We start from the raw sequence: 24,551 nt of genomic DNA, 5'->3' as shown, positions 1-24,551 counted from the left end.
TTAACCTGGTGTTGTGAAACCTCTTACTACATTACTTTTGAATGCCAGACATTTTGTTTTAAAACTTTTAGCTTATTCTCTTGTTTAAAAGAGTTTTCAGCTTTCATCTTTCCTGCCCTTTTGGGACAAGCCTTGCAGACTTTTTCTCTTTTACTTCTGAACTTGTTTAACTGAAGCAATTGTGTCTTTCCTTCTTAAAATTTCTCCTTTTGAAATCTGAAATACAGCTTTCTTCTAGCTGGGCACGTATCCTTTTACACTCCTGAAAGCTAATCTCTCTGTTTTAATTTTGTGTCTCCCCAGGTCTCGTGACCAGCTGGCTACACTGGGTTCACTGCTTCAACTGCCCCTCAGGGACTGGCACCACCCCCACAATACTGAGTCTCCCACCCTCAACCAGATACTTGGATGAGTATCCCTCATTTCAAACTTTGATTGAATCACCTAGGCTGTGCCATTGAAATTGATCCATCTGGTCGCCATGTCTAATAACATGGCACCCTTCAGGTGACATCAAGCTTTGTTAGGAACAGAAGGTATTTGTTGTTAGAGATTTCAGGTACAGGAGATAGCAACTGGGGCAGAGCCCCAGTTTTTACACGCTTACTACGTCCTTTCGATGAATCTGCCCGAGAGAGATGATTGCATTCTGTATTGTGATTGGTCTCTCAAACCAGGTTACCTTCTTCTGCTGTGCTGTCTTAAAGGAACAGACCCCACAATCCGTTACAGTCTCTGTGCCTTGATAACATTCCATCTGTAGTTTGGAAGCCTTATGCTCCAGAACTAACCATGCCCTTTACCAAGCTGTTCCAGTACAACTACAGCAATAGTACCTTTCCGATGTGTAAAATTACCCAGGTTTGTCCTGTCCACAAAAAAAAATTACGCTGCATCCTTTCCAGTGCAATCACATCCTTTCTGTAGCGACGTGACTGGAATCGCACAGTACTCCAGCTGTGGCCTAACCAAAGTTTTGTACAGCTCCAATATAACCTCCTGACTCTTATAGTCTATGCCATAATTGATAAAGGAAAGTGTCTTCTTAACTATCCTATTAACCTATCCTTATTGCCCATCTTCAGAGATCTGTGGACAAGCACCCTTAGATCCCTCTGAGCTGGGTAACAAGTATAAAAGTAGTGAAGTCTTGGTACAAAACGTGCCAAAAACAGTATTTAAAAGGGGTCCCAACACTATCCCTTTCATAATAATAGTTTCTAGGTCCTCATCTGCCATAGCCTTCTTGTCATCAATTTTTGGCATTTCTCACTGATAAAAGGTCATTAATTAAAAATGTTAACTTTTTCTCACCGCAAATATCACCTGGCAAGAATAATCCAGGTAATTACAGGGCGGTAAGCCTTACATCGGTGGTAGGAAAATTATTGGAGAGGATTCTTTGAGATAGGGTTTATTTCCACTTGGAAATAAGTGGACATATTATTGAGAGGCAACATGGTTTTTTGAAGGGGAGGTCATGTCTTACTAACTTGATTTTTTTTCAAGGAAGTGATGATGAGGTTGGGTAGTGGATTTTGTCTACATGGACTTCAGTAAGGCCTTTGACAAGGTCCCTCATGGCAGATGTTGCAGAAGGTGAAGTTGCATGAGATCAGAGGTGAGCTGGCAAAGTGGATACAAAACTGGCTCAGTCATAGAGCACAGAAGGTAGCAATGGAAGAGGGTGTTTCTGGATGGAGAGCCGTGACAAGTGGCATTCCTCAGGGATCAGAGTTGGGACCATTGCTTAAGTTTGCGGATAGCGATGAGGACCATCAGAGGCTACAGCAAGATATAGATCAGTTGGAGGCTTGGGCGGAGAGATGGCAGATGGAGTTTAATACGGACAAATGTGAGGTAATGCATTTTGAAAAATTTAATAAAGATAGGAAATATACAGTAAATCGCAGAGCCCTTAAATGTATTGATAGGCAGAGGAATCCCGGTGAAAGTGGTAATGCAGGTGGAGAAGGTAGTTAAGAAGGTATACAAGATGCTTGCCTTCATCAGCTGGAGTATTGAGTTTAAAAACTGGCAAGTCATGTTGCAGCTATATAGACCCTTAGTTAGGCTGCACTTGGAATGTAGTGTTTAATTCTGGTTGACACACCAGCAGAAGAATGTGGAGGCTTTGGAGAGGGTACAGAAAAAATTATCAGAATGTTGCCTGGCATGGAGGCATTAGCTATGAGGAAAGATTGGAGAAACTTGGTTTGTTCTCATTGGAAAGATGAAGGTTGAGGGGCAACCTGATAGAAATCTACAAGATTACAAGGGGGATGGACAGAGTGGATAGTCAGAAGCTTTTTCCCAGGGTGGAAGAGTCATTTATCAGAGGGCCTAAGTTTAAGATGCGAGGGCAAGGTTTAAAGGAAATGTACGAGGCAAGTTTTTTTTTTACACAGAGGGTGGTGGGTGCCTGGACCTCGCTGCCGTGGACGATAGCGGAAGTAGATATGATGGTGAGTTTTAAGGAGTGTCTGAACAAACACGTGGGTACAGCCCTATGTATACTTTCCTGTGGATTAGGCACAGCTAAAGCCATTTTATCCAGTTTCATCAACAGGACTATCTCATATAGAAAAAGCATTTATTCACATAAATCCATAAAAGTACACAAAGTTATACATCAAGATACTACTTTTATAAAAGGATCTCATTGCTCTGGATCAAAATATCTAAATATTACAAAATATTTGGGGGTAATCTTAATCGAATCCATCTGATGGGAAACTGACTTTGATGGAAAGTAAAATTGGGCCGATATAAAACTAGTGTTTGATTCTGATCCCCATCGGGTGTGTTCCTTCTTCTTTGTGGCATTTACAGAGTGGGAATGAGCTAGCTCCAGCAGCCATCACCCTCTCCAGAAGGACACGTTCCCCATAAATCAAAGCAACAGCTGTGAGAGGCAAAAATAAACCAGAGTGCAATTGACAATTCCATTTTCAAAATATTTCAAACATTTAAAAATGTTTACTTTAGGTAATTATAGAAACAAATTGAATGAACTGCCTCTCCTTTGCAAAAGCACTGTTTCATACATAGCACGTAAAGTTCTACATACCGGCTGTCCTCTGCTCCCAATCATCTCACCCATGTGGCCATTTCTCATGATGGACACGGATACAAGACCAAATTCTAATTGAAACTTCACCAAACTTACAGACTTTCCAGCAGGATCACAGACCAGTGTGAAATGTGACTGGTTTCCCACTCAGCTGGCCAGAGGCAGAGCTGCTGTCACCAAGGTGGGAATCAGGAGATGTAATCAGACATCTTTCCCCGAAACAGTCTGGTCAGAAAGTGTGAAGGCTGGAGTTCCAAGCCATTTTCAGGGATAGGCTACTTTCAAATTACTTCAACATGAACATCAAAGAAAAGGAAATGTGCTGAATGTTGTACAAGCTTCTTTTATGCAATAATTGATTTAAAAAATAGCAATTCAGCAGCATGAATGAGCAAATGTACGTGCCCAGTTACGGTGAGAGTGTAGTCGTGCTTTGAAAAGGTCTAATAGTAATATTAACAGCAGGAAAAGGTAAAATCAGAGGCCTAGTTCAGAACAGCACCAGCAGTGGTAAGGAAGGTTTTTCTATCCCCACAGTATGGAGCAATGCACACAGATTCTCAAGGTGGGGTACTTATCCCTGGGAAAAGCAGCTATCAAATTAGTGAGTAAAGCAAATATTCCGTTGTTTGCCTGCTGAAGGCCAAACTAACAGAGAAAGAACTGTGGAACTTTACATGATATCAACAGGAATCTGATTAGAACGGAATTCCTCTACTGATGTCATTTGGTCCAGCAAGAGGTGGGTCATTAGTAATTTGGGAATTAATGAACTACAATATCCATAGAATAATTAATTTAATAATCTAAGGTCGATGGGAGTCATTTTACTAATTCTTGGTGCAGCACTAGAATCTCTGTCAATGATTTTTTTAAATTGTAGAACTGCATATAAATAGCAAAAATATCTGCGAGATGCAATGTCAGAACAATTTGGGTCTTTATACATGTTGCAAACAGTAAGCCTGGTCAAGGTCAGAGCAGTAGTGGCTGAAATGCTGTTGTTTTGCTTTTTCTCAGTGTTGCTTCAGAGGAATCAGGGTCACTGGCCACCCCACGTTCACATGTCGCAGCTTCAAAAATAACCTGGCAATGAGCAGAATAGAGTCCAGGACTTAAAAGTTCACATGAGTTCGGATGTCATTAATCTTCTTCACCATTTCAGCAATACGGTCACTCCTGAAAAGTAAATTTTATACATTAATTGTCAGACATTAAAACCTGACACATTTCCACATAAGAAATAGGAGCAGCAATAGGCTATCTGGCCCTTCGAGCCTGCCTCGCCATTCAAAAAGGTCATGGCTGATCTGAAGTGGATCAATTCCACTTTCCCACTTTTTCCCCATAACCCTTAATTCCCCTGTCTATCATTCAGTTAGAGCATGATCAATCTGTACCTCAACTCCAACTTGATTCTGTAAACATTACTACCTCCATCCAACAAAAATCAATGAAATTATATTGAAAATCTGAATAGTTATACTAGTATAATAGTCACCATCTATGAAGAAATAACATGCTTTACTGCAGCCAAAAACAGCTACACCCTTGATCTTTATTTACTTAACTCTCTAATACAAAGGAAAAGGATCATTGCTTAGAAATGCAACATGGGATAGGAGCAGAGCTATGATGCATTGTGCCTGCTTCACCTGTAAATACATTGGCTAGTCGTGGGCTTCAACTCCACCTTCCACCCATGCCACATATCCTTCGATTCCCCGAGACACCAGAAATCTGTCTAATCCAGCCTTAAATATACTCAACACTGAAGCATCCAGAAGATTCACAAACCTTTGCGTGCAAGTCTCTATTCTCAATCCTAAATAACTGACACTGTGCCCCTGATGTTTTGGATTCCCCAGCCAGGGAAAATAACCACCTTATGTCCATCCTAGCAGGCCCCTCAGGATAGTGTTTGTGTCAATGTGATCACCCACTCATTCTTTTAAAGTTCAGCAAATATAGGCACAATTTACTCTGCCTCTCATCCCAGGACACTGTCACCCCAGGGACCAGTCTAGCAAACAATAAATAACAGTAGATTAACAATTTCTCCAACTAGTCTATTACTGTGTAAAATAACTAATCAAGATTTGTTGATGTGACTGATAAGTAGTCACATTACATTAAATGTGGGTAGCATTCTGAATTGGAAAATTCAGGAAGAAGTCTCAACCCAGAGAAATAAAGGCTGATACTCCAGTGAGGAAATGCTGTACTATTGGAGATGTCATCTTGCAGGTGAGATGTTAAACAGAGGCTCTGGCTGCCCTCTCAGGTGAAGTAAAATATCTTATGTCTCTATTCTAAAGAGCAGCATATGAGTTATCCCACACCCTGGCCAATTTTTAACCCCTGGCAAAATAACAGATTATCTGGTCCTTATCGCATTGCAATTTGAGAGAGCTTGCTGTGTTTCATACAATACAACTGTATGTTTTCAAAGTACTTACTGGCTATCCAGTGATTGTGAAAATCAATATATAAATGAAGCCTCTCTTTAATTTTTTTCAAATGGAATTAGAATAGAGGACACTTCACAGAAGAGCAGTCATTGCTAATACAGTAAGAAGTCTCATAACAGCAGGTTGAAGTCCAACAGGTTTATTTGGAATCATGAGCTATTGGAGCATTGCCCCTTCATCAGGTGGACTTTAACCTGGTGTTGAGAGACTTCTTACTGTGCCAGAGTCCAACACCGGCATCTTCATGTAATTGCCAATACAGGTGTGGGTTCCTGAGACCAAGAGGAGACAGTGCTGGTTGGAATGACAAGTCAATCTCAAAGTAGCCGGAGACAGTTATGTGGAAATGGGATTGGTGATTTTTGCTGGTACACACAGTAAAGCCAACAAATGTAGGGTGTTAATAAGTTTCAGAATGGCAGAATAGGTTTGAGCAGCTGAATGTTGTGCTTCCACTCCTACATTCCATCCAAGATACCCTACACTTACTTAGTGTAAAATAGAACTGGTCAGGAATTGTGCACAAGTCTCTGAAGGTGGCTGAAGTAACAATGCAACACCTAACTGAATGTATTTAAGAAAATAGATTTCTAGACTCTAAAGGCGTCAAGGGTTATGGGAAGAGAACGGGGGTATGGTGTTGAAATAAAGGGTCAGTCATAATCATAGTGAATGAAGGATCTTACTTGGAAGTTGTTTGTTTCTACAGTAACATCAACTTAAATGTAGCAAAGCTTTCCCAGATATTTCACAGGAGCATTACTAAACAAAACATGGCAACAAGCTACATCGGTAGGGCAGGTGACCAAATACTAGATCAGAGATAGGTTTTAATGAGCTTTTTAAAGGAGGAAAACAAGCTAGTGAAGCAGAGAGTTTAGGGACAGCATTTCTGAGCTTGGGGCCTAGGCAATCGAAAGTGCAGCCACCAATGACAGAAACTGGGAGCAGCAATAGGTCATTCAGCCCTTCGAACCTGCTTCACCGTTCGATATGATCACGGCTGATCCTCTATCTCGATGACATATCCCTGCATTCTCCCATATTCTTTGATGCCATTAAAATCTAAAAAGCGATCTACCTCCTTGAGTACATTCAGTGACTTGGCCTCCACAGTTTCTGTGGTGGTCTGTGTTCTCCTCTCATCTTTCTAAACTCCAGTGAATAAAGGTCCAGTTGAACCAATCTCTCCTCATTGAACAGTCCCACCAACCCCGGTATCAGCACACCAGGTGTGGTCTCACCAAGGCCCTGTGTAACTGCACTAAGACATCCCTCCTTCTGAAATCCTCTTGCAATGAAGGCCAACGTGACAGTGATTAAAACTGGGAATGCTCAAGAAGGCAAAATTGGAGGAGTGCAGATATCCCTGCTCGGGGATGCTTTTCAGACTGGAAGACTGGTGCTGCAGGAGTCAGTGTTGATACCCTTGCCGTTTGTGGTTTATATCAATGATTTAGACTCGAATGTAGGCGAATTGATCAGTAAGTTTGTGAATGATACGAAAATTGGTGGGGTGATAAAGTGAGGAGGATAGTCTTAGATTACAGGAGGATATAGACAGGCTGGGCAGATGGGCTGATCTATGACAAATGGAACTCAATCCAAATAAGTGCAAGGTGATACATTTGGGCAGGATAAACAAAGCAAAGGAATACATGATGAACGGGAGGATCCTGGGAAGCTCCAAGGGACCTTGGTGTATATGTACACTGATCTCTCAGGGTAGCAGGACTGGTGGATAGTGGTTAAGGAGATATATGGTATACTGGCCTTTATTAGATGAGGCACAGCGTTTAAGAACAGGGTCATGCTGGATTGAAATATTCAGGGTCCATTGACAAATCTCACCCATCAACACCATCTCACCCATCAACACCATCTCACCCAGGCCCTATTCCCACAACCCTCTTATTTTACTCACTAATCCCTCTAACCTGCACATCCCTGGACACTAAGGGGCAATTTTATGGCATGGCCAAATCAACCTAACCCACACATCTTTGGACTGTGGGAAGAAACCGGAGTACCCGGATGAAGTCTACTCAGACACGAGGAGAATGTGCAAACTCCACACAGTGACCTGAGCAGGGAATCGAACCCAGGTCCCTGGAGCTGTGAAGCAGCAGTGCTAACCACTGTGCTACCGTGCCGCCCTTACTATATAAAACACCATGGATAGACCACAAGAGTATTGTGTGCAGTTCTAGAATTCACATTACAGGAGCGATGTGATAGCACTGGAAAGGGTGTAGAGATTTACTAGGACATTGCCTGGGCTGGAGAGTTTTAATTATGAAGAGAGACTGAATAGATGAGTTGTTTTCCTTGGAGCAGAGGAGACCAAGGGAGGACATGATGGAGATGTATAAAATTATGAGGGGCACAGATAGAGTATACAGGAAGAAATCTTTCCCCTTGGTGCAAGGATAAATGACCAAGGGGTATAGATTAAGGCGAGAGGCAGGAGGTTTAGAACGGAGGTGAGGAAAAACCTTTTCACCCAGTAGTCTGGACCTTACTGTCTGAAAGGGTAGTGGAGGCAGAGAACCTCATAACATTTAAAAGTATTTAGATGTTTGCTTACAATGCCAAGGCATACAAAGCCAAGGGCCAAGAGTTGCAAACCAGAATTAGAATAGTTAGGTGGTTTGTCTTTGACTAGCATATATGCAGTGGGCCAAAGGATCTTATTCTGTGTTGTCGACCTCTATGACTGAAGATTAGAGACTAGGAAAGTCAGGGTGGAGAGTGAAACATTGAGAGCAAGACATTGCTGAGGATCAATTTAATAAACACAATTTATGTTATCAGAATGAAACAAAGTGAAGAAAATGCAATACTATCCTCACTCCAATGGGTCATCTTCCTTAAACGGAATAATGCCAATATCTATTAGCCAACATCAGAAGACATCTCTCTCTGTTGCTGTAACATGATCATTTTCTGAAAACATTCCCACAGCACTTTTTCAAAAATCAGGCTGCCTTTCTAACAAACTCCTTTCAATAAAGAAAGACCCATCTTTGATGTTGACTTTTGGTGAAAACTAATTCCCAACTCGAGAGTTAACTTTACCTAACCCATGCTGAAATCATATAGTTTTGGCCATCCTGTTATAGGAAATATATCAAAGCAATTGAAAAAGTCCAGGACAGATTCAGTAGGATTTACAATAGAGATTGTACAATTAAGTACAATACACTTAAGAATAGAAATCCTTTAGGGCTGTTCTTACCACTCGAGTAGAGGTGGTAAATGGGCGACATAATTAAAAATGCTCACAGACTGGAGGGGCTGATTGTGGACAAGTCCCCAGGACCGGATGGAATGCATCCGAGGGTTCTGAAAGAAATGGCGGAGGTGATAGTGGATGCCTTGGTGGTTATTTTCCAGACGTCGCTGGATTCCGGGGGAAGTGCTGGAAGATTGGAAAACAGCTAATGTTACGCCGTTGTTTAAGAAGGGTGCCAGGCAAAAGGCGGGGAATTATAGGCCGGTTAGTTTAACATTTGTGGTAGGTAAAATGTTAGAATCCGTCATTAAGGAGGAAATTGCGAGGCATCTTGAAGGGAATTGCTTGGTAGGGCAGACGCAACACGGTTTCATTAAAGGGAAGTCGTGTCTGACAAATTTACTGGAGTTCTATGAGGATGTGTCTAGGGCAGTGGATAGAGGAGAGCCGGTGGATGTGGTCTTTCTGGATTTTCAGAAGGCATTTGACAAGGTACCTCACAAGAGGTTATTGCAGAAGGTCAGGGGACATGGAGTTGGGGGTAGGGTGTTAGCGTGGATAGAGGATTGGTTGTCAAATAGGAGACAGAGAGTGGGGGTCAATGGGTGCTATTCGGATTGGCGGTTGGTGACTAGTGGGGTGCCCCAGGGGTCGGTGCTGGGGCCTCAGCTATTTACCATTTATATAGATGATCTGGAGGAGGGAACCGAGTGTAGGGTGTCGAAATTTGCTGATGACACCAAGATTGGAGGAAAGGCAAATTGTGCGGAGGGTGTAGAGAGTCTGCAGAAGGATCTAGATAGGCTGGGCGAATGGGCCAGGAAATGGCAAATGGAATTTAATGTTGGCAAGTGTGAGGTGGTCCACTTTGGTAGGAAGAATGGTAGGAAGGACTATTACTTACGTGGCGAAAAACTGCAGCAGGCGACGGTGCAGAGGGACCTCGGGGTCCTTGTGCATGAGTCGCAAAAACCCAGCTTGCAGGTGCAGCAGGTGGTCAGGAAGGCGAATGGGATGCTGGCCTTCATAGCGAGGGGAATTGAATATAAAAGTAGGGAGGTCTTGCTGCAGCTGTATAGGGCATTGGTGAGGCCGCAGCTGGAGTACTGTGTGCAGTTTTGGGCGCCGCACCTGCGCAAGGATATTTTGGCCTTGGAGGGAGTGCAGAGGAGGTTTACTAGGCTGATACCGGAGTTGAGGGGGTTGAGCTATGAGGAGAGGCTGAATAAACTAGGCTTGTACTCGTTAGAGTTTAGAAGAATGAGGGGAGATCTCATTGAGACGTATAAGATGATGAATGGGATGGATAGGATGAGGTGGAGAGACTCTTCCCGCTCAAAAAAGACAGTAGGACTAGGGGGCACAGCCTCAAGATAAGGGGAGGCGGTTTAGAACGGAGTTGAGGAGGAACTTCTTCACTCAAAGGGTGGTGAATCTCTGGAATTCTCTGCCCGTTGAAGTGGTGGAGGCTGCCTCACTAAATATTTTTAAGAAGCTGGTTGATGGGTTCTTGATAAGAGAGGGGATTAAGGGTTATGGGGAGAGGGCGGGCAAGTGGAACTGAGCCACGACAGATCAGCCATGATCTTATTGAATGGCGGGGCAGGCTCGAAGGGCTAGATGGCCTACTCCTGCTCCTATTTCTTATGTTCTTATGTTATGAGGATTTGCAGTAAGGTAACTAGACACAAGATTGTTTCCATTGGCTAGAGACATTCCACCAGTTTAAAATGATCACAAAAGAGTTGATACGGGGTGGGCGGGATTGGTGGAAGGCTAGTAAAAATGGTTAGGACACGGAATTCTTTGGCACAAACAAAATCCTGGAGTTCTTTAACCAGGGAAATCATTACGTGAGAAAGACAAGTATTAAAGGGTAGTGAGTGAACAGCGAGTAGAATTAGACTGACTTATGAGAATAATATCAGCAGTGCGACAGGGAGTCCAATGGCTTGTTTCTGTGCTGAAACAGTAAGATGTATAGATTGTAGTTCCATCTAACAGTTTAGAAGAGAATATCATTTTTAACCCCATTTACTTTCTTTCAAAATAAAACCTTTCTTTTCTAGGATTTTTATTTTGGATCTCCAGCATCCACAGTATTTTGCTTTTACGTCTTAAAGTCTCCACCATTAGCCTCCTTTAAGGAAAAAGACAGTGTGACAATGGGCTGATAGTCATAGAGGTGTTATGATCTATAAGCAAAACTGACCAGTTGTGTCTGTTTAATATAATTCAATGGACTAATTAGAAAGCTCCTTTGGTACTTACTGCTCCTTCAGTACTGAATGAATGCATTTCTTCTGGGATGCATTAAGTGAGATGTTCTTTCTCCGTGGACTACCTTCCCCATGTATTTCCCTCTGTTGGTATTCACTCTTCATATGCACCTGAAATGAAAAGGGTCCCAATGATATTATTTGGGGGAAAATCAAGAATGCTTTGTTTAGACACCAGCCTTTATTCAAGCTCATGCTTTCAGAGAATCATAGAATCCAAACAATGCAGAAGGAGGCCATTCAGCCCACTGAGTCTGAACTGACCACAATCCCATCCAGGCCCTATTCCCATAACCCCAAATATTTACCCTCTGCCAATCCCTGACACTAGGGTCAATTTAGCATGACCAATCAACCGAACCTGCACATCTTTGGGCTGAGGGGGGAAACCGGAGCAGCCAGAAGAAACTCACACAGACATGGGGAGAATGTGCAAACTCTGCACACTGACCCAAGTAGGGAATTGAACCCAGGCCCCTGGCGCTGTGAAGCAGCAGTACTAACCAATATGCCACTGTGTCCCCCCGCCTTTCAGATTCAAGTGGAGGTCACAAATTGGTTGACATTTTTTTCCCCAGCTGTAGTAATACAACTGGGAACATACCGAACTGGTGCATTTGTTTTTAGCTTATTAAATTTCAGCAAAACCATACATCAGTGCAAGTGATTTGAACTCTTTCCAATCCAAAAGATCCTCCCTGCACAACTAAATGAACAGCTTTGGTTAATCATGAGACAAATATAAAAATAAGATAGAAAGATAAATGCATTTACATAGCACCTTCCATGACTGACATCTGAGTGCTTTACACTTGCATACTATTTTGTAGTTACAGTAGTAGTCAATTTGCACACAGCAATCTCCCACAAACAGCAATATAATAATGACAAGATTAATATTTTTTAATGAATTCTGATTGTGGAATAAATATTGGTCAAGGCAACAGCGATAACTCCCCATCCCTTCTATGAAATAGCGCCATGGGATATTCCACACCCACCTGAGGGGAAGATTGGAGTTCAGTTTAACATATCTGAAAGATGGCACCTCCATCAGTGCAGCACCCCCTCATAATATTGGCGTGTAAGCTTAGATTTCTGTGCGCAAGCCCTGCTCCACGACTTAAATTCACAACCTTCTGACTCCAAGGCAGAAGTACTGCCAACCAAGCTGACATCACTGTGATCTATTAAAAGGGGATATCTATTAAAACAGGACATCTGTGACAAAAATCAGGGAACTGATGTATTTTATTTCTTTCGGCACCTTTTACCTCACGGAAAGATGCTTCGCACTTTGATGGTCAACTCTGTTAAACGCTGTCTGATGTGGCCCAGAGTCCTTGACTGGCACGGCAGTCTCTGGCACATTTGCTGCAGATGAAGATAGTGCCTTAAGAAAATACATGATTCACTGGCCCTCTTCCCTTTCCATTTCTCCTCACCACTTAAGAACATAAGAAATAGGAGCAGGAATAGGCCATCTAGCCCTTCAAGCCTGCCCCGCCATGCAATAAGATCATGGCTGATCTGAAGTGGCTCAGTTCCACTTTCCTGCTTTCTCCCCATAACCCTTAATTCCCCTGTCTATCAGAAACCTATCTATCCGTGTCTTAAATATATTTAGCGAGGTAGCCTCCACCACTTCAACGGGCAGAGAATTCCAGAGATTCACCATCCTTTGAGTGAAGAAGTTCCTCCTCAATTCTGTTCTAAACTGCTCCCCCCTTATCTTGAGGCTGTGCCCTCTAGTCCTGCTGTCCTTTCTGAGCAGGAAGAATCTCTCTACCTCTACCCTATCCATCCCCTTCATTATCTTGTACGTCTCTATAAGATCCCCCTTCATCCTTCTAAACTTCAACGAGTACAAACCCAGTCTATTCAGCCTCCCTTCATAGTTCAACCCCCTCATCTCTGGTATCAGCCTAGTGAACCTCCTCTGCACTCCCTCCAAGGCCAATATATCCTTCCGCAAGTGCGGCGACCAAAACTGCACACAGTACTCCAGCTGCGGCCTCACCAGTGCCCTGTATAGTTGCAGCAAGACCTCCCTGCTTTTATATTCAATCCCCCTCGCTATAAAGGCCAGTATCCCATTTGCCTTCTTGATCACCTGCTGCACCTGCAGACTGGGTTTTTGCGACTCATGCACAAGGACCCCCAGGTCCCTTTGCACCATAGCATGCTGCAGCTTTACACCCTTTAAATAGTAATCCCTCCTACTATTATTCCTGCCAAAGTGGATAACCTCACACTTGCTAACATTGTACTCCATCTGCCAGGTCCTCGCCCACTCGCTCAGCCTATCTAGATCCCTCTGCAGACTTTCCACACCCTCCACACAATTTGCTTTTCCACTTATCTTTGTGTCATCAGCAAATTTTGACATCCTACACTCAGCCCCCTCCTCCAGATCATCTATATAAATGGTTAATAGCTGAGGCCCCAGCACCGATCCCTGCAGCACTCCATAGCACCTATTGGTACCAACTCTCTGCCTCCTATTAGACAGCCAATCCTCTATCCACGCTAACACCTTACCCCCAACTCCATGTCCCCTAACCTTCTGAAGCAACCTTTTGTGTGGCACCTTATCAAATGCCTTCTGAAAATCGAGAAACACCACATCTACCGGTTCCCTTCTGTCTACCGCACTAGTCACATCATCATAGAATTCCAATAAATTTGTCAGACATGACTTCCCCTTAACGAATCCATGCTGCGTCTGCTCTATCAAACAATTCTTCTCAAGCTGCCTCACTATTTCTTCTTTGATGACAGATTCAAGCATTTTACCTACCACAGACGTTAAACTAACTGGCCTATAATTCCCTGCCTTTTGCCTGCTACCCTTTTTAAACAGCGGCATAACATTAGCCATTTTCCAATCTTCCGGCACTTCCCCGGAATCCAGCGAGGTTTGGAAAATAATCACTAAGGCATCTGCTATCATGTCTGCCATTTCCTTCAGAACCCTGGGATGCATTCCATCCGGTCCTGGGGACTTGTCCACCATCAGTCCCGCTAGTCGATTAAGCACTACCTCTCTAGTGACAGTTATCGCATTCAGGCCCTCAACTCCTACCATCCTTCTATCTTTAATACCCGGCAAACTATTTGCGTCCTCCTCCGTGAAGACCGAGGCAAAAAACTTACTTAAGGCCTCAGCCATTTCCTCATCCCCCACCACTAAATCCCCCCTCTCATCCTCCAAGGGTCCAACATTCACTCTAGCCAGCCTCCTCCTCTTTATATATTTATAAAAACTCTTACTATCCTTTTTTATATTTAGTGCTAGTTTCCTTTCTTTATCATCTTCTTCGTCAATCTTTGTTGATTTTTAAACCTCTCCCAATCTTCAAATCGCCCACTACTTTTAGCCACTCTAAACGCATCAGCTTTTAATTTAATACTTTCCTTTATTTCCTTCGATAACCACGGCTGATTATCCCTTCTCCTACGATCCTTCTTTACCACTGGAATAAATTTCTGCTGAGCACTGAAAAAGATCTCCTTAAAGATCCTCCACTGTTCCTCAGCAGTCCTACCGAACAATCTGCGCCCCCAATCTACATTTGCCAATTCCTCTCTCATCCAATCGTACTCCCCTCTGTTCAAACAGAGGACACAGGTCCGGGACCCTATTTTCTCATCCTCCATCTGCATCAAAAACTCAACCATACAATGATCGCTCGTCCCAAAAGGATCCCTCATAACAAGGTCCCTAATTCTACCTGCCTCATTACATAACACCAGATCTAAGATAGCTCGCTCCCTCGTTGGTTCCATGACACACTGTTCAAGGAAACTATCCCGGCAGCATTCCGAGACCTCTTCCAAAAGCCCACCGCGTCCAACATGGATCAACCAATCAATATGTAGATTGAAATCCCCCATAATTATCGCTGCTCCATTTCTGCACACATCATTTATTTGCGTGTTTATAGCCCGCCCCACCTCCAAGTTATTATTTGGGGGCCTATAGACCACACCCACCAGCATCCTTCTCCCCTTACTGTTCCTTATCTCCACCCACGATTCCACGTTCTGCTCTTTGGAGCCTATATCTTCCCTTTCTACCGCCCTGATATTATCCTTAATCAGCAGAGCTACCCCACCCCCTTTTTCCTCCCGTCTATCCTTCCTAAACACTTGATACCCCTGGACATTCAGCTCCCAGTCCCTGTCACCCTGCAACCACGTTTCCATAATGGCCACCAGATCATATCCATTTGTGCTGATCTGCGCCACCAGCTCATTCACTTTGTTCCGAATGCTTCGTGCATTCAGAGGCACTTCCGATGCCTTGTCAAACAGTCAGCCTCCCCAGATCACGGCCATCAGAACTGTCTTCCATTGTTAACGTCAATGTCCACCACCTTCAGATCTTGCTACAGATGTTCTTGTAATGAAGGTATGGAGATCCGGAACTGGTTCACTCACTGAACAGAACGCCTTTGAATATATGGCCACCATCCATTTGATGAACACAGCCAAGTTAGCATAGAAATCACTGGCTTAGTAATGAGTGAATGCTAATGGAATGAGTATGCACCAGAACCCAAGTTGGTGACCTTAACTATCCAAAGTGTCAGGGATACACCTGAGACAGCAAAGGTAAAAAGTACCAAATCTTTTCTCCTGCCTAGCAGATGTTGTCCAGGTCTGACTATTACATTTAAGATGCAGGCTAAGTAGATTCTCAGTTTGATGTTCTTGATCAGATTGCTGTTATAGCTTTCAAGTAGCTGGAGTTAAAGTGGAAACTTCCTCCCCGAATCAATTTGAAAATGAAACCTCAAAAATGAGTTTCAGCATGAGCAAAGCAAGTTGATTAAAACTGGGATGAGGAGATTTATTTTCATACTAACTGTACATAGTTAATGCATTAACAGTTATACACAACAACAAGCTCATCTTTCTGAGAAACTGCCCATCATTGTTGCTTTAACCATGAACTCTCTAACTTTAGAGGCCTTAGGATTGGACTGGGCTCAGGAAAGTCCCCCACTGTTTATAGTTTTGGCAGGAAAGCTGAACTCTGAATTAAGGCAGCTGCAAGTCACACATGTAGAACATTGGAGGAGGTAAACTGTAACTCCTGAAAGGCCCATCAGACTTCAAAAACGTGTTTTAAAATTAGATTAAAGCTTCTCATCGACTGATTCCTTTTTAAAAAATTTTTAGGTGGCTTTTTGGTGGAATGCATGAAGACACCCTACTCTGATTAGGAAACCCAATGAATAGGTCATTAATTTAGTAAGCACTAGCAGTCATCCATCCCACAAAGTCTATGTTAGAGTGGTCCCGTTGTATTGCTATCGACATCTTTCCTTGCCTCAAATATTTAACTAACTTGCCATCTTGTGCCAAGTCTTTGAATGGTAAAACTAAAAATAAAAAATAAACTTGCATTTGTATGTCACATTTCACAAACTCAAAGTGCTTTACAGTCAGTTTTTTTTTATATATATGTAGTCACTAGTTGCACTACAATACTGGTAAAGAAAACGTAACGGGAAAATTAATGACATCAAAAGCAGGCAAAATGCCCTCAAGCCTGATGTCCTACATCCCTAGGGTTTGAAAAAACTTGGTTGCAAAGATGCACTGGTTCCAACCTGCCGAAATTCCCTGGATTCTGAAATCGTCCCCGACTACTGAAAGATAGTAAATGTATTTGAGAAAAGGGAGAGCGAAAACTGGAAACTATAATAGCTAGTTAGCCTGGCATTAGTAAAAAGGAAAATGATAGAATCTATGCATAGAATCATTGAATCCCAACAGTGCAGAAAGAGGCCAGTCGGCCCATTGAGTCTGCACGGACTACAGTCCGACCCAGGCCCTATCCCCTTAACCCCACATATTTACCCTGCTAATCCCCCTGACATTAGTCAATTTAGCCAATCAACCTAATCCACACATCTTTGGAGTTATTATTAAGGATGTGGCAATAGGGTACTTTGTAAATCAGTATAGTTGGGCAGAGTCACCATGGTTTTATGAAAGGAAAATTGTATCTGGCAAATCTATTTTTTTTTTAAATGGTGTAATTAGCAGGATAGATAAGAGGAAACAGGCTAGGGAAAAAAAATCAGTCCTCTAAGGGACAGAGCAGGGGAATTGTGCTTAGAGTCCGAGGGAATGGGGGAGATCCTGAATGAATACTTTGCGTCACTATTCACAAAGGAGAGGGGCTTGATGTCTGGTACAGTCTTCGAGGGAGCTGTAGACCAGTTGAAGGAGCTATCCATTACAAGGGAGGAAGTGTTAGGGCTTTTAGGTAGCATCAAAACTGATAAATCTCTGGGGCCCGATGGCATTTATCCCAGGCTGCTTAGGGAGGCGAGAGATGAAATTGCTGGGCCTCTGATGCAAATCTTTGTCTCTTCTTTGGACACAGGTGAGGTCCCAGAGGACTGGAGGATAGCGAACGGGGTACCATTGTTTAAAAAGGGTAGGAGGGATAACCCGGGTAACTATAGGCCGGTGAGTTTGATTTCAGTGGTAGGCAAGTTGATGGAGAGGATTCTTAGGGATAGGATGTATGAGCACTTAGAGCGTTGTGATCTGATTAGGGATACGCAGCATGGCTTTGTTAAGGGGAAGTCTTGCCTTAAGAATCTGGTAGAATTTTTTGAGGAGGTGACAAAAACGGTCGATGAAGGACGAGCCGTTGATGTCGTCTATGTGGATTTCAGTAAGGCGTTTGACAAAGTCCCACACGGTAGGTTGATTGAAAACATAAAGGCTCATGGGATACAAGGCCAGGAATCTAGATGGGTTGAGAACTGGCTTGCAAAGAGGAGACAGAGAGTAGTAGTGGAAGGGTCCTTTTCTAGCTGGAGGTCTGTCACGAGTGGTGTGCCGCAGGGCTCAGTACTGGGACCTCTTCTTTTTGTAGTATATATAAATGACTTGGAAGAGGGAGTAAGTGGTGTGAGCAGCAAATTTGCAGATGACACTAAGATGGCTGGATTGGTGGGCAGTGAGCAGTGTCTGGCAATACAATGGGATATTGACAGGCTGGTATATCGGGCAGATATATGGCAAATGGAGTTTAATCCGGATAAATGTGAGATGATGCATTTTGGCAGGAATAATGTAGGGGGGAGTTATATGATAAAGGGTAAGCCTATAAAGAGTATAGAAACACAGCGGGACCTGGGGGTGCAAGTGCACAAGTCTCTGAAGGTGGCAGTACAAGTGGAGAAGGTTGTGAAGAAAGCTTATGGTGTGTTAGCCTTTATAGGAAGGGGTATAGAGTATAAGAGCTGGAGTCTAATGTTGCAGTTGTATAGAACGTTGGTTAGGCCTCACTTGGAGTACTGCGCCCAGTTCTGGTCACCTTACTACCGGAATGACATGGAGACTCTGGAGAGAGTGCAGAGGAGGTTTACCAGGATGTTGCCTGGTATGGAAGGACTGGGTTATGAGGAAAGATTGAGCAAATTGGGGCTGTTTTCCCTTGAAAGACGGCGACTGAGGGGGGATCTAATAGAGGTATATAAGATTATGAAGGGTATAGATAAACAGTGGTAAGCTATTTCCTATGTTAGAAACGCACAGTACGAGGGGCCACGGGCTTAGGGTGAGGGGGGGAGAGGTATAACACGGATATTAGAGGGAGGTTTTTCACACAGAGGGTAGTGGGGGTATGGAATGCTCTGCCAAGCAAGTTGGTGGAGGCAGGCACGCTGGAGTTGTTTAAGAGTTACTTAGACAGGCACATGAGTGGGTTGGAGATGGGAGGATATCGGAGATTGTTTTAAATAAGGTTCATTAGCATTGGGACATCTCTAGTAATGTATAAGGATGTGGAATGATACTAATGTTTTTCTCTTTTCATTCACAGGTTTTAAGTCGGTCCGCCTTGTTGTCCAACGAGGGGCATACACGCTATGGGTCGTACTTGGGTTGCTCTTGGATGTTCGAGAGTAGCCTAGTACTTCATGTCATTAGTGTGTGCTTAAACTGGACCAGATGCTGGGCAACATGACAGCTCAGTGACCATCACCGTTTGCTGTGCAGACACATGGATTTGGGCCGGTGTCAGTGGGAGTTTGCGCATTCTCCCCATGCTTGCGTGGGTTTTCTCCGGGTGCTCCGGTTTCCTCCCACACCCCAAAGATGTGCTATTAGGCTGACTGGAGGTAATAAATTATCCCTAAATTAGTTTCCCTCAATGTGGAATGCCATAAGCATAGATAAGGGTCATGGGTGGAGGGGGTACTGGTAATGTTAAAATGGCGGCACGGGCTCGTTGGGCCTGTTTCCCGGGCTGTTTTTGTTCTTTGTTCAAGTGGATGTAATATATTTTGATTTTCAGAGTGCACAAGGTGCCTTATAAGATTACAGAATTATGGGTAAAACAATAGCATAAATTGAGATTGGCCAATAGGGCCCCAGTAGAACATCCCTGCTGTTTATTAATCAAAGCCACAGAATCTGTCCCTTCTCCTGAACAGAAAAATGGAACATTCTGTCCAAACGGTGGCAACTCCAACAGTGCAGCAGTGATCCACTGAATTGGTAAATTCCAAAAAAGGAGCTTGAACCCACAACTATCTGTCTCCAAAGGAAGAACGGTACCCATGAGCCAGCCCGACAACTTCTGTTTAAAATTCTGAAGAGGGAAGGTGGGAGTGCATTTCAAAGAATAAAGTCAGGGTTCAGTGTTGTTTTGTAATTAATAGTAAAATGAAGTTTATATGGTTTGAGGTTTTAATAGGAAACTAAATTCCTTAGAAACAGCCATCTTTAAAGAACACTAAACAATACAGGTGTAAGATTATTGATACCTGCTTAACACTATTTTCTAGATCCTCCAGCTGTTCCTTGATGCAGTTAATTTCTTTCTTCATGTCTTTCTCACTGTCTGACAGCACAGGAAGCTTTGAATTTAAACTGTGCAAGATTTTCTTCACCCTGTAAAGCAGAGTTACCGTAAAGTGAATCTTTTTTCCAATACCACACATACGCCCACTCATTCCTTTATTTACAGTAGGGAAGACGACATTGTTTTATTCTTGACACATACCTGGTCATGATGTCTTCTTGGTTGTCTCTTGCATCTTCAAATTTGTCAGCAAGCACCTCCGCCATTTCCCGCATGGCCTTCCTGATGGAAAAAAATTAGTTTTGATCAGCACTTTCGAAGCTGAACTGCCACCAGTTTTAAAAAAAAGTGGGTCTACCTCTACCAACAATTGCCAGTGATAATCTCAATCCAATTAAAATAACAGATATACTTTGTAAATACAATAGCAAGTGATGAACAGCTTCAACTTACTGACATCTCTGTAACTCAGGCTAACTTTTCCAGATTTCCTACCCCCATCTCTTCACAACACATGCAGGTCAGTGATGTGCACTTGTCTTATCAGATGTTAAGTTTCTTCAACAGACACGTTCAACAACTTTTATTTAAATCATAGAATCCCTACAGTGCAGAAGGCAGCCATTCGATCATCAGGCCTGCAACAGTCCCACCCGGACCCTATCCCCTTACCACCAAGTATTTACCCTGCTAGTCCCCTTGACACTAAGGGGCAATTTAGCATGGCCAATCAACCTAACCTATACATGTTTGGAATGCGGTAGGAAACCGGAGAATCTGGAGGAAACCCATGCAGACATGGCAAGAAGGTGCAGTTACCCGTTACTCGAGGCCAGAGTTGAACCTGGATCCCTCAGAGGCAGCAGTGCTAACCACTGTGCCACCTTTAATGTAATAATTAAACAATAAAGCATCATCCACAATAAGGAAGTATTGGGCAGTTAACCAAGGGCTTTGTCAAAAGGTGGAAAGGTTTAGAGATGGAATTCCAGAGCTTAGGGCCCAAGCAGCAGTTTTGAATAACCTTAAATTTACAACTGATAGATTGCAGGAGCCTGGCCAGAAGTACTTTAGAACTGGCAAGTCAAGGAGTTCAGATGCTCCCTTCCCTGGATGGTGACTCAGACTGAACCTAAAGATGTGCATCCGGTGTCCGATTCATCACAAAGCTAAAGTTTCAAATCCCACATTTTTGCCTATTTCCAGTCATAGTCTCTGAAACACTTGCCCATGGCTTTGCAAACCTGAAACAAAAATGTTAGTCTGACAGCTGTCCCTTTAATCCAGTCACGATATACAATTTAAAATGACATCTGCTGTATTCTGCCTGAATCAACGCCAACATTGTAAAATATTCTTGGCTATCTCTAAGACAAATGCTTAAACAAGGGCCCATAAAATTCTACCAGGACGAGACAGAGTAGATGCAGGGAGGATGCTCCTGATAGCAGGAGAGTCCAGAACAAGGGTTCACAGTCTAAGCATATGGGGTAAACCATTTAGGACTGAGAACGAGGAGAAATTTCTTCACCCAGAGAGTGGTAAGCCTGTGAAATTCACCACCAGAGAAAGCAACTGAGTCCAAAACATTGTACGCTTTCAAGAAGGGGTTACTTAGCTAAATGGACCAAACAATATGGGGGGAAAACGGGCACAGATTACTGAGTTGGATGATCGGCTATGATTATAATGAATGGTAAAGCAGAATGGTCTCCTGCTTCTACTTTCTAAGCTACAAGTTTAAAATAGGCACATTCAGCTATTATCATTGCAAATTACTTTATGATTGACAGCTATAATGAAGCTACCAAACCTTGACATCTGTTTGAACAGTATTAAAAAAGGTTAGCAGAGTGGAGTGAGCTGTGTTAGCAGAGTGAGTTTGCCACAGAAATACACGATAAACCAGCTAACTTCTACAGTAAAAGATTACAACAAAGAAGAACTATAACTTATATCGAGATTAAAACTTTTTTTTAAAATCGAGAATGTGATGACTCGTGCGCTTTGGGTAAAGCATGGTACTTTCCTTTTGAGCACATCCCCTTTTAAGGCCAGAGAGAACCAGGGAGTAATCTGAAAAAGGATTGATCAGTTTCCGAACTATGCCATCATTAGGTTCTAAGAAATGCCCACATGACCTGAAGTTGCAATGAAGATGGTCAGCTAAAAAGCAAAGGGGAAACAGAAAGCTAATTGTAGGGGAGTTGGGTCAGCCTATGTTACGTTTGGCAGTTCCAAACACAATTTAAGTAAGCAAGGTTCTCTGAGTGTAACAGCTTTCTGTTTGGCAGTCTTCAAACAGGTCCAGGTATTGACGTTTTCTGATAACAGAGCAAAGAATACTGTATATTGTATAGCTAGAAATAGTAAAAAGCTGAAGACAAGAAGGGAAATGGATTCTGGATTGGACAAGACCATAATAATTAAACAACAAAGCATGATCCACAATAAGGAGATATTAGGGCAGATAACCAAGGGCTTTATCAAAAGATGGGAAGGTTGAGAGATGGAATTCCAGAAGTTAGGGCCCAGGCAGCAATTTTGAATACTTTGCACCAGTATTCACAAAGGAGAACGAATGGTCTGGGGGGCTCTGGCAACACAAACAGCAGCAATAAAGAACAAAGAACAGCACAGGAACAGGCCCTTCAGCCCACAAGTCTGTGCCGACACAGATGCCCCTCTAATCTAATCTTTTGCCTCTACATGGTCCGAATCCCTCTATTTCTTGCCTATTCATGTATCTATCCAGATGCCTCTTGGGTTATAGAATCTGCTTCTATTACTTCCTCCGACAGCATGTTCCAGAATTCACCACCCTCCAAAAACCTTGCCCCTTACATCTCTTTTAAACTTTCCCCTCTTGCTAGAGCTGTGAAGCAGCAGTGCTAACCACTGTGATACCGTGCTGCTCTTTTTTCCTGCACTAATGTGGCTCATGGGCAGTCAGTCTTTCCATCTCTACCTCCATTTACATAGGAGTTGTCCCTGGAGTCACATTCACAGCAGCTGCATTTTATTGTAAGTTCTGAGACATGGTTACTATCTGTCACGTACACCTGTAGGAACCCTCTCTCACTTGGGTCTCGCAGTCCTGGTGGTATAGAATCTCCAGAGATTCCTTTGTCCTTTCCCTACATCCTGTCCCTAAGAATCTTCTTCAACAATTTCCCACTACTGATGTAAGGTTCACCGACCTTATCCCAGATGATCTCTTTTGCCCTTCTTAAACAGAGGGACAATGTTAGCTACTCTCAATCCTCCGATACCTCGCCCATGGCTAAAGAGAATACAAAGATTTTGGCCAAGGCATCAGCAATTTCTTCCCTCGACTCTCGGTATTCTGGGATGGACCTTATCTGGCCCCAGAGACTTGTCCACCTTTATGTTCTTCAAAACCTCTAATAACTCCTTCCTTTTGTCCTAGAATGGCAAGATCCTCCTTTCTATACTCTTCATCCTCCTTAGAAACGTAGCTGTCTCCACTACTGTTATAACAAGAAGTAGAAGAATTTCTACCGTTAGTTCTTTAGCAAGCTTCTTTTTTATTCATTCGTGGGACGTGGGTATTGCTGACTGGCCAGCACTTATTATGTGGAGATGCCGGCATTGGACTGGGGTAAAACAGAAAGAAACCCCACAGCCTGTCCCTTCGTCAGGTGGCTGGGTGTTCAGGCTGTCCCGAAAGCTTGCGGCTTTTGCTACAAATAAACCTGTTTTGGACTTTAAACTGGTGTTGCAGCATTTATTGCCCTTGAGAAGGAGGTGGTGAGCCAACTTCTTGAACTGTTGCAGTCCATATGCTGTGGATTGACCCGCAATGTCATTAGGGAGGGAATTCCAGGATTCTGACCCAGAGACTGCGAAAGAATAGAGATATATTTCCAAGTCAGGATGGTGAGTGGCTTGGAGGGGGACTGCAGCTGGTAGTGCTCCAATTTATCTGCTGCCCTTGTCCTTCTAGATGAAAGTAGTGGAGGCGTGGAAGTTGCTGTCTAAGGATCTTTAATGAATTGCTGGAGTGTATCTCGAGATAGTGTCAGGGGTGGAGGGAGTGGGTGTTTGTGGATGGCGTGCCAATCAAGTGGACTGCTTTGTCCTGGATGGTGTCAAGCTTCTTGAGTGTTGTTGGAGCTACACCCGTCCAGGCAAGTGTGGAATATTCCATCACTTGTCCCTTGTAAATAGTGGACAGGATTTGCAGAGTCAAATGAGTTATTCACCACAGTATTCCTAGCCTCTGGCCTGCTCCTGTAGTCAGTGTTTATGGAGTGAGTCCAGTTGAGTTTCTGGTCAACAGTAACCAAAGGATGTTGACAGCAGGGGATTCAGTGATGATAACACCACTAAATGTCACGGGGCGGTGGTTAGAGTGTCTCTTATTGGTGATGGTCATTGCCTGGCATTTGTGTGGTGCGAATGTTACTTGCCACTTGCTAACCCAAGCCTGGATGCTGTCCAGATCTTGTTGCATTTGGACATAGACTGTTTCAGTATCCGAGGAATCACAGCACTCCATTCCGATAGTGGCATTCTGGATAGTGCAGTCATTGGCAAACATCCCCACTTCTGACCTTATGACAGAGGGAAGGACATTGATGAAGCAGCTAAGACGGCTGGGCCGAGGGCACTATTCTGAGGGACTCCTGCG

At 43.3% G+C, this 24,551-nt stretch overlaps 1 protein-coding gene across 2 annotated transcripts in view; it reads right to left on the bottom strand.

Annotated features, from left to right (window-relative positions):
- Positions 1–2,579: 2,579 nt before the first annotated feature.
- Positions 2,580–24,551, bottom strand: part of nup88 (nucleoporin 88) — a 53,568-nt gene continuing 31,596 nt past the window's right edge. Inside the window, exons 14-17 of one of the 2 annotated variants that reach the window (XM_080210637.1) lie at positions 20,099–20,179; positions 19,860–19,986; positions 11,051–11,169; positions 2,580–4,252 (exon numbers count right to left, since the gene is read on the bottom strand). In XM_080210637.1, coding sequence (XP_080066763.1) covers positions 4,189–4,252; positions 11,051–11,169; positions 19,860–19,986; positions 20,099–20,179 — 391 coding nt within the window. In that variant the 3' untranslated portion in view covers positions 2,580–4,188. Of the gene's footprint in view, positions 4,253–11,046; positions 11,170–19,859; positions 19,987–20,098; positions 20,180–24,551 lie in introns of those variants that run through there. The other variant, XM_080210638.1, reaches the window with a different exon arrangement.

The sequence above is a fragment of the Carcharhinus amblyrhynchos genome, chromosome 23 (genome assembly GCF_965287045.1).
Source record: "Carcharhinus amblyrhynchos chromosome 23, sCarAmb.v2.hapA, whole genome shotgun sequence".
Taxonomy (NCBI): domain Eukaryota; kingdom Metazoa; phylum Chordata; class Chondrichthyes; order Carcharhiniformes; family Carcharhinidae; genus Carcharhinus; species Carcharhinus amblyrhynchos.
Note: the sequence above shows the minus strand (reverse complement) of the source record. Positions and strands in the feature narration are given on the sequence as shown.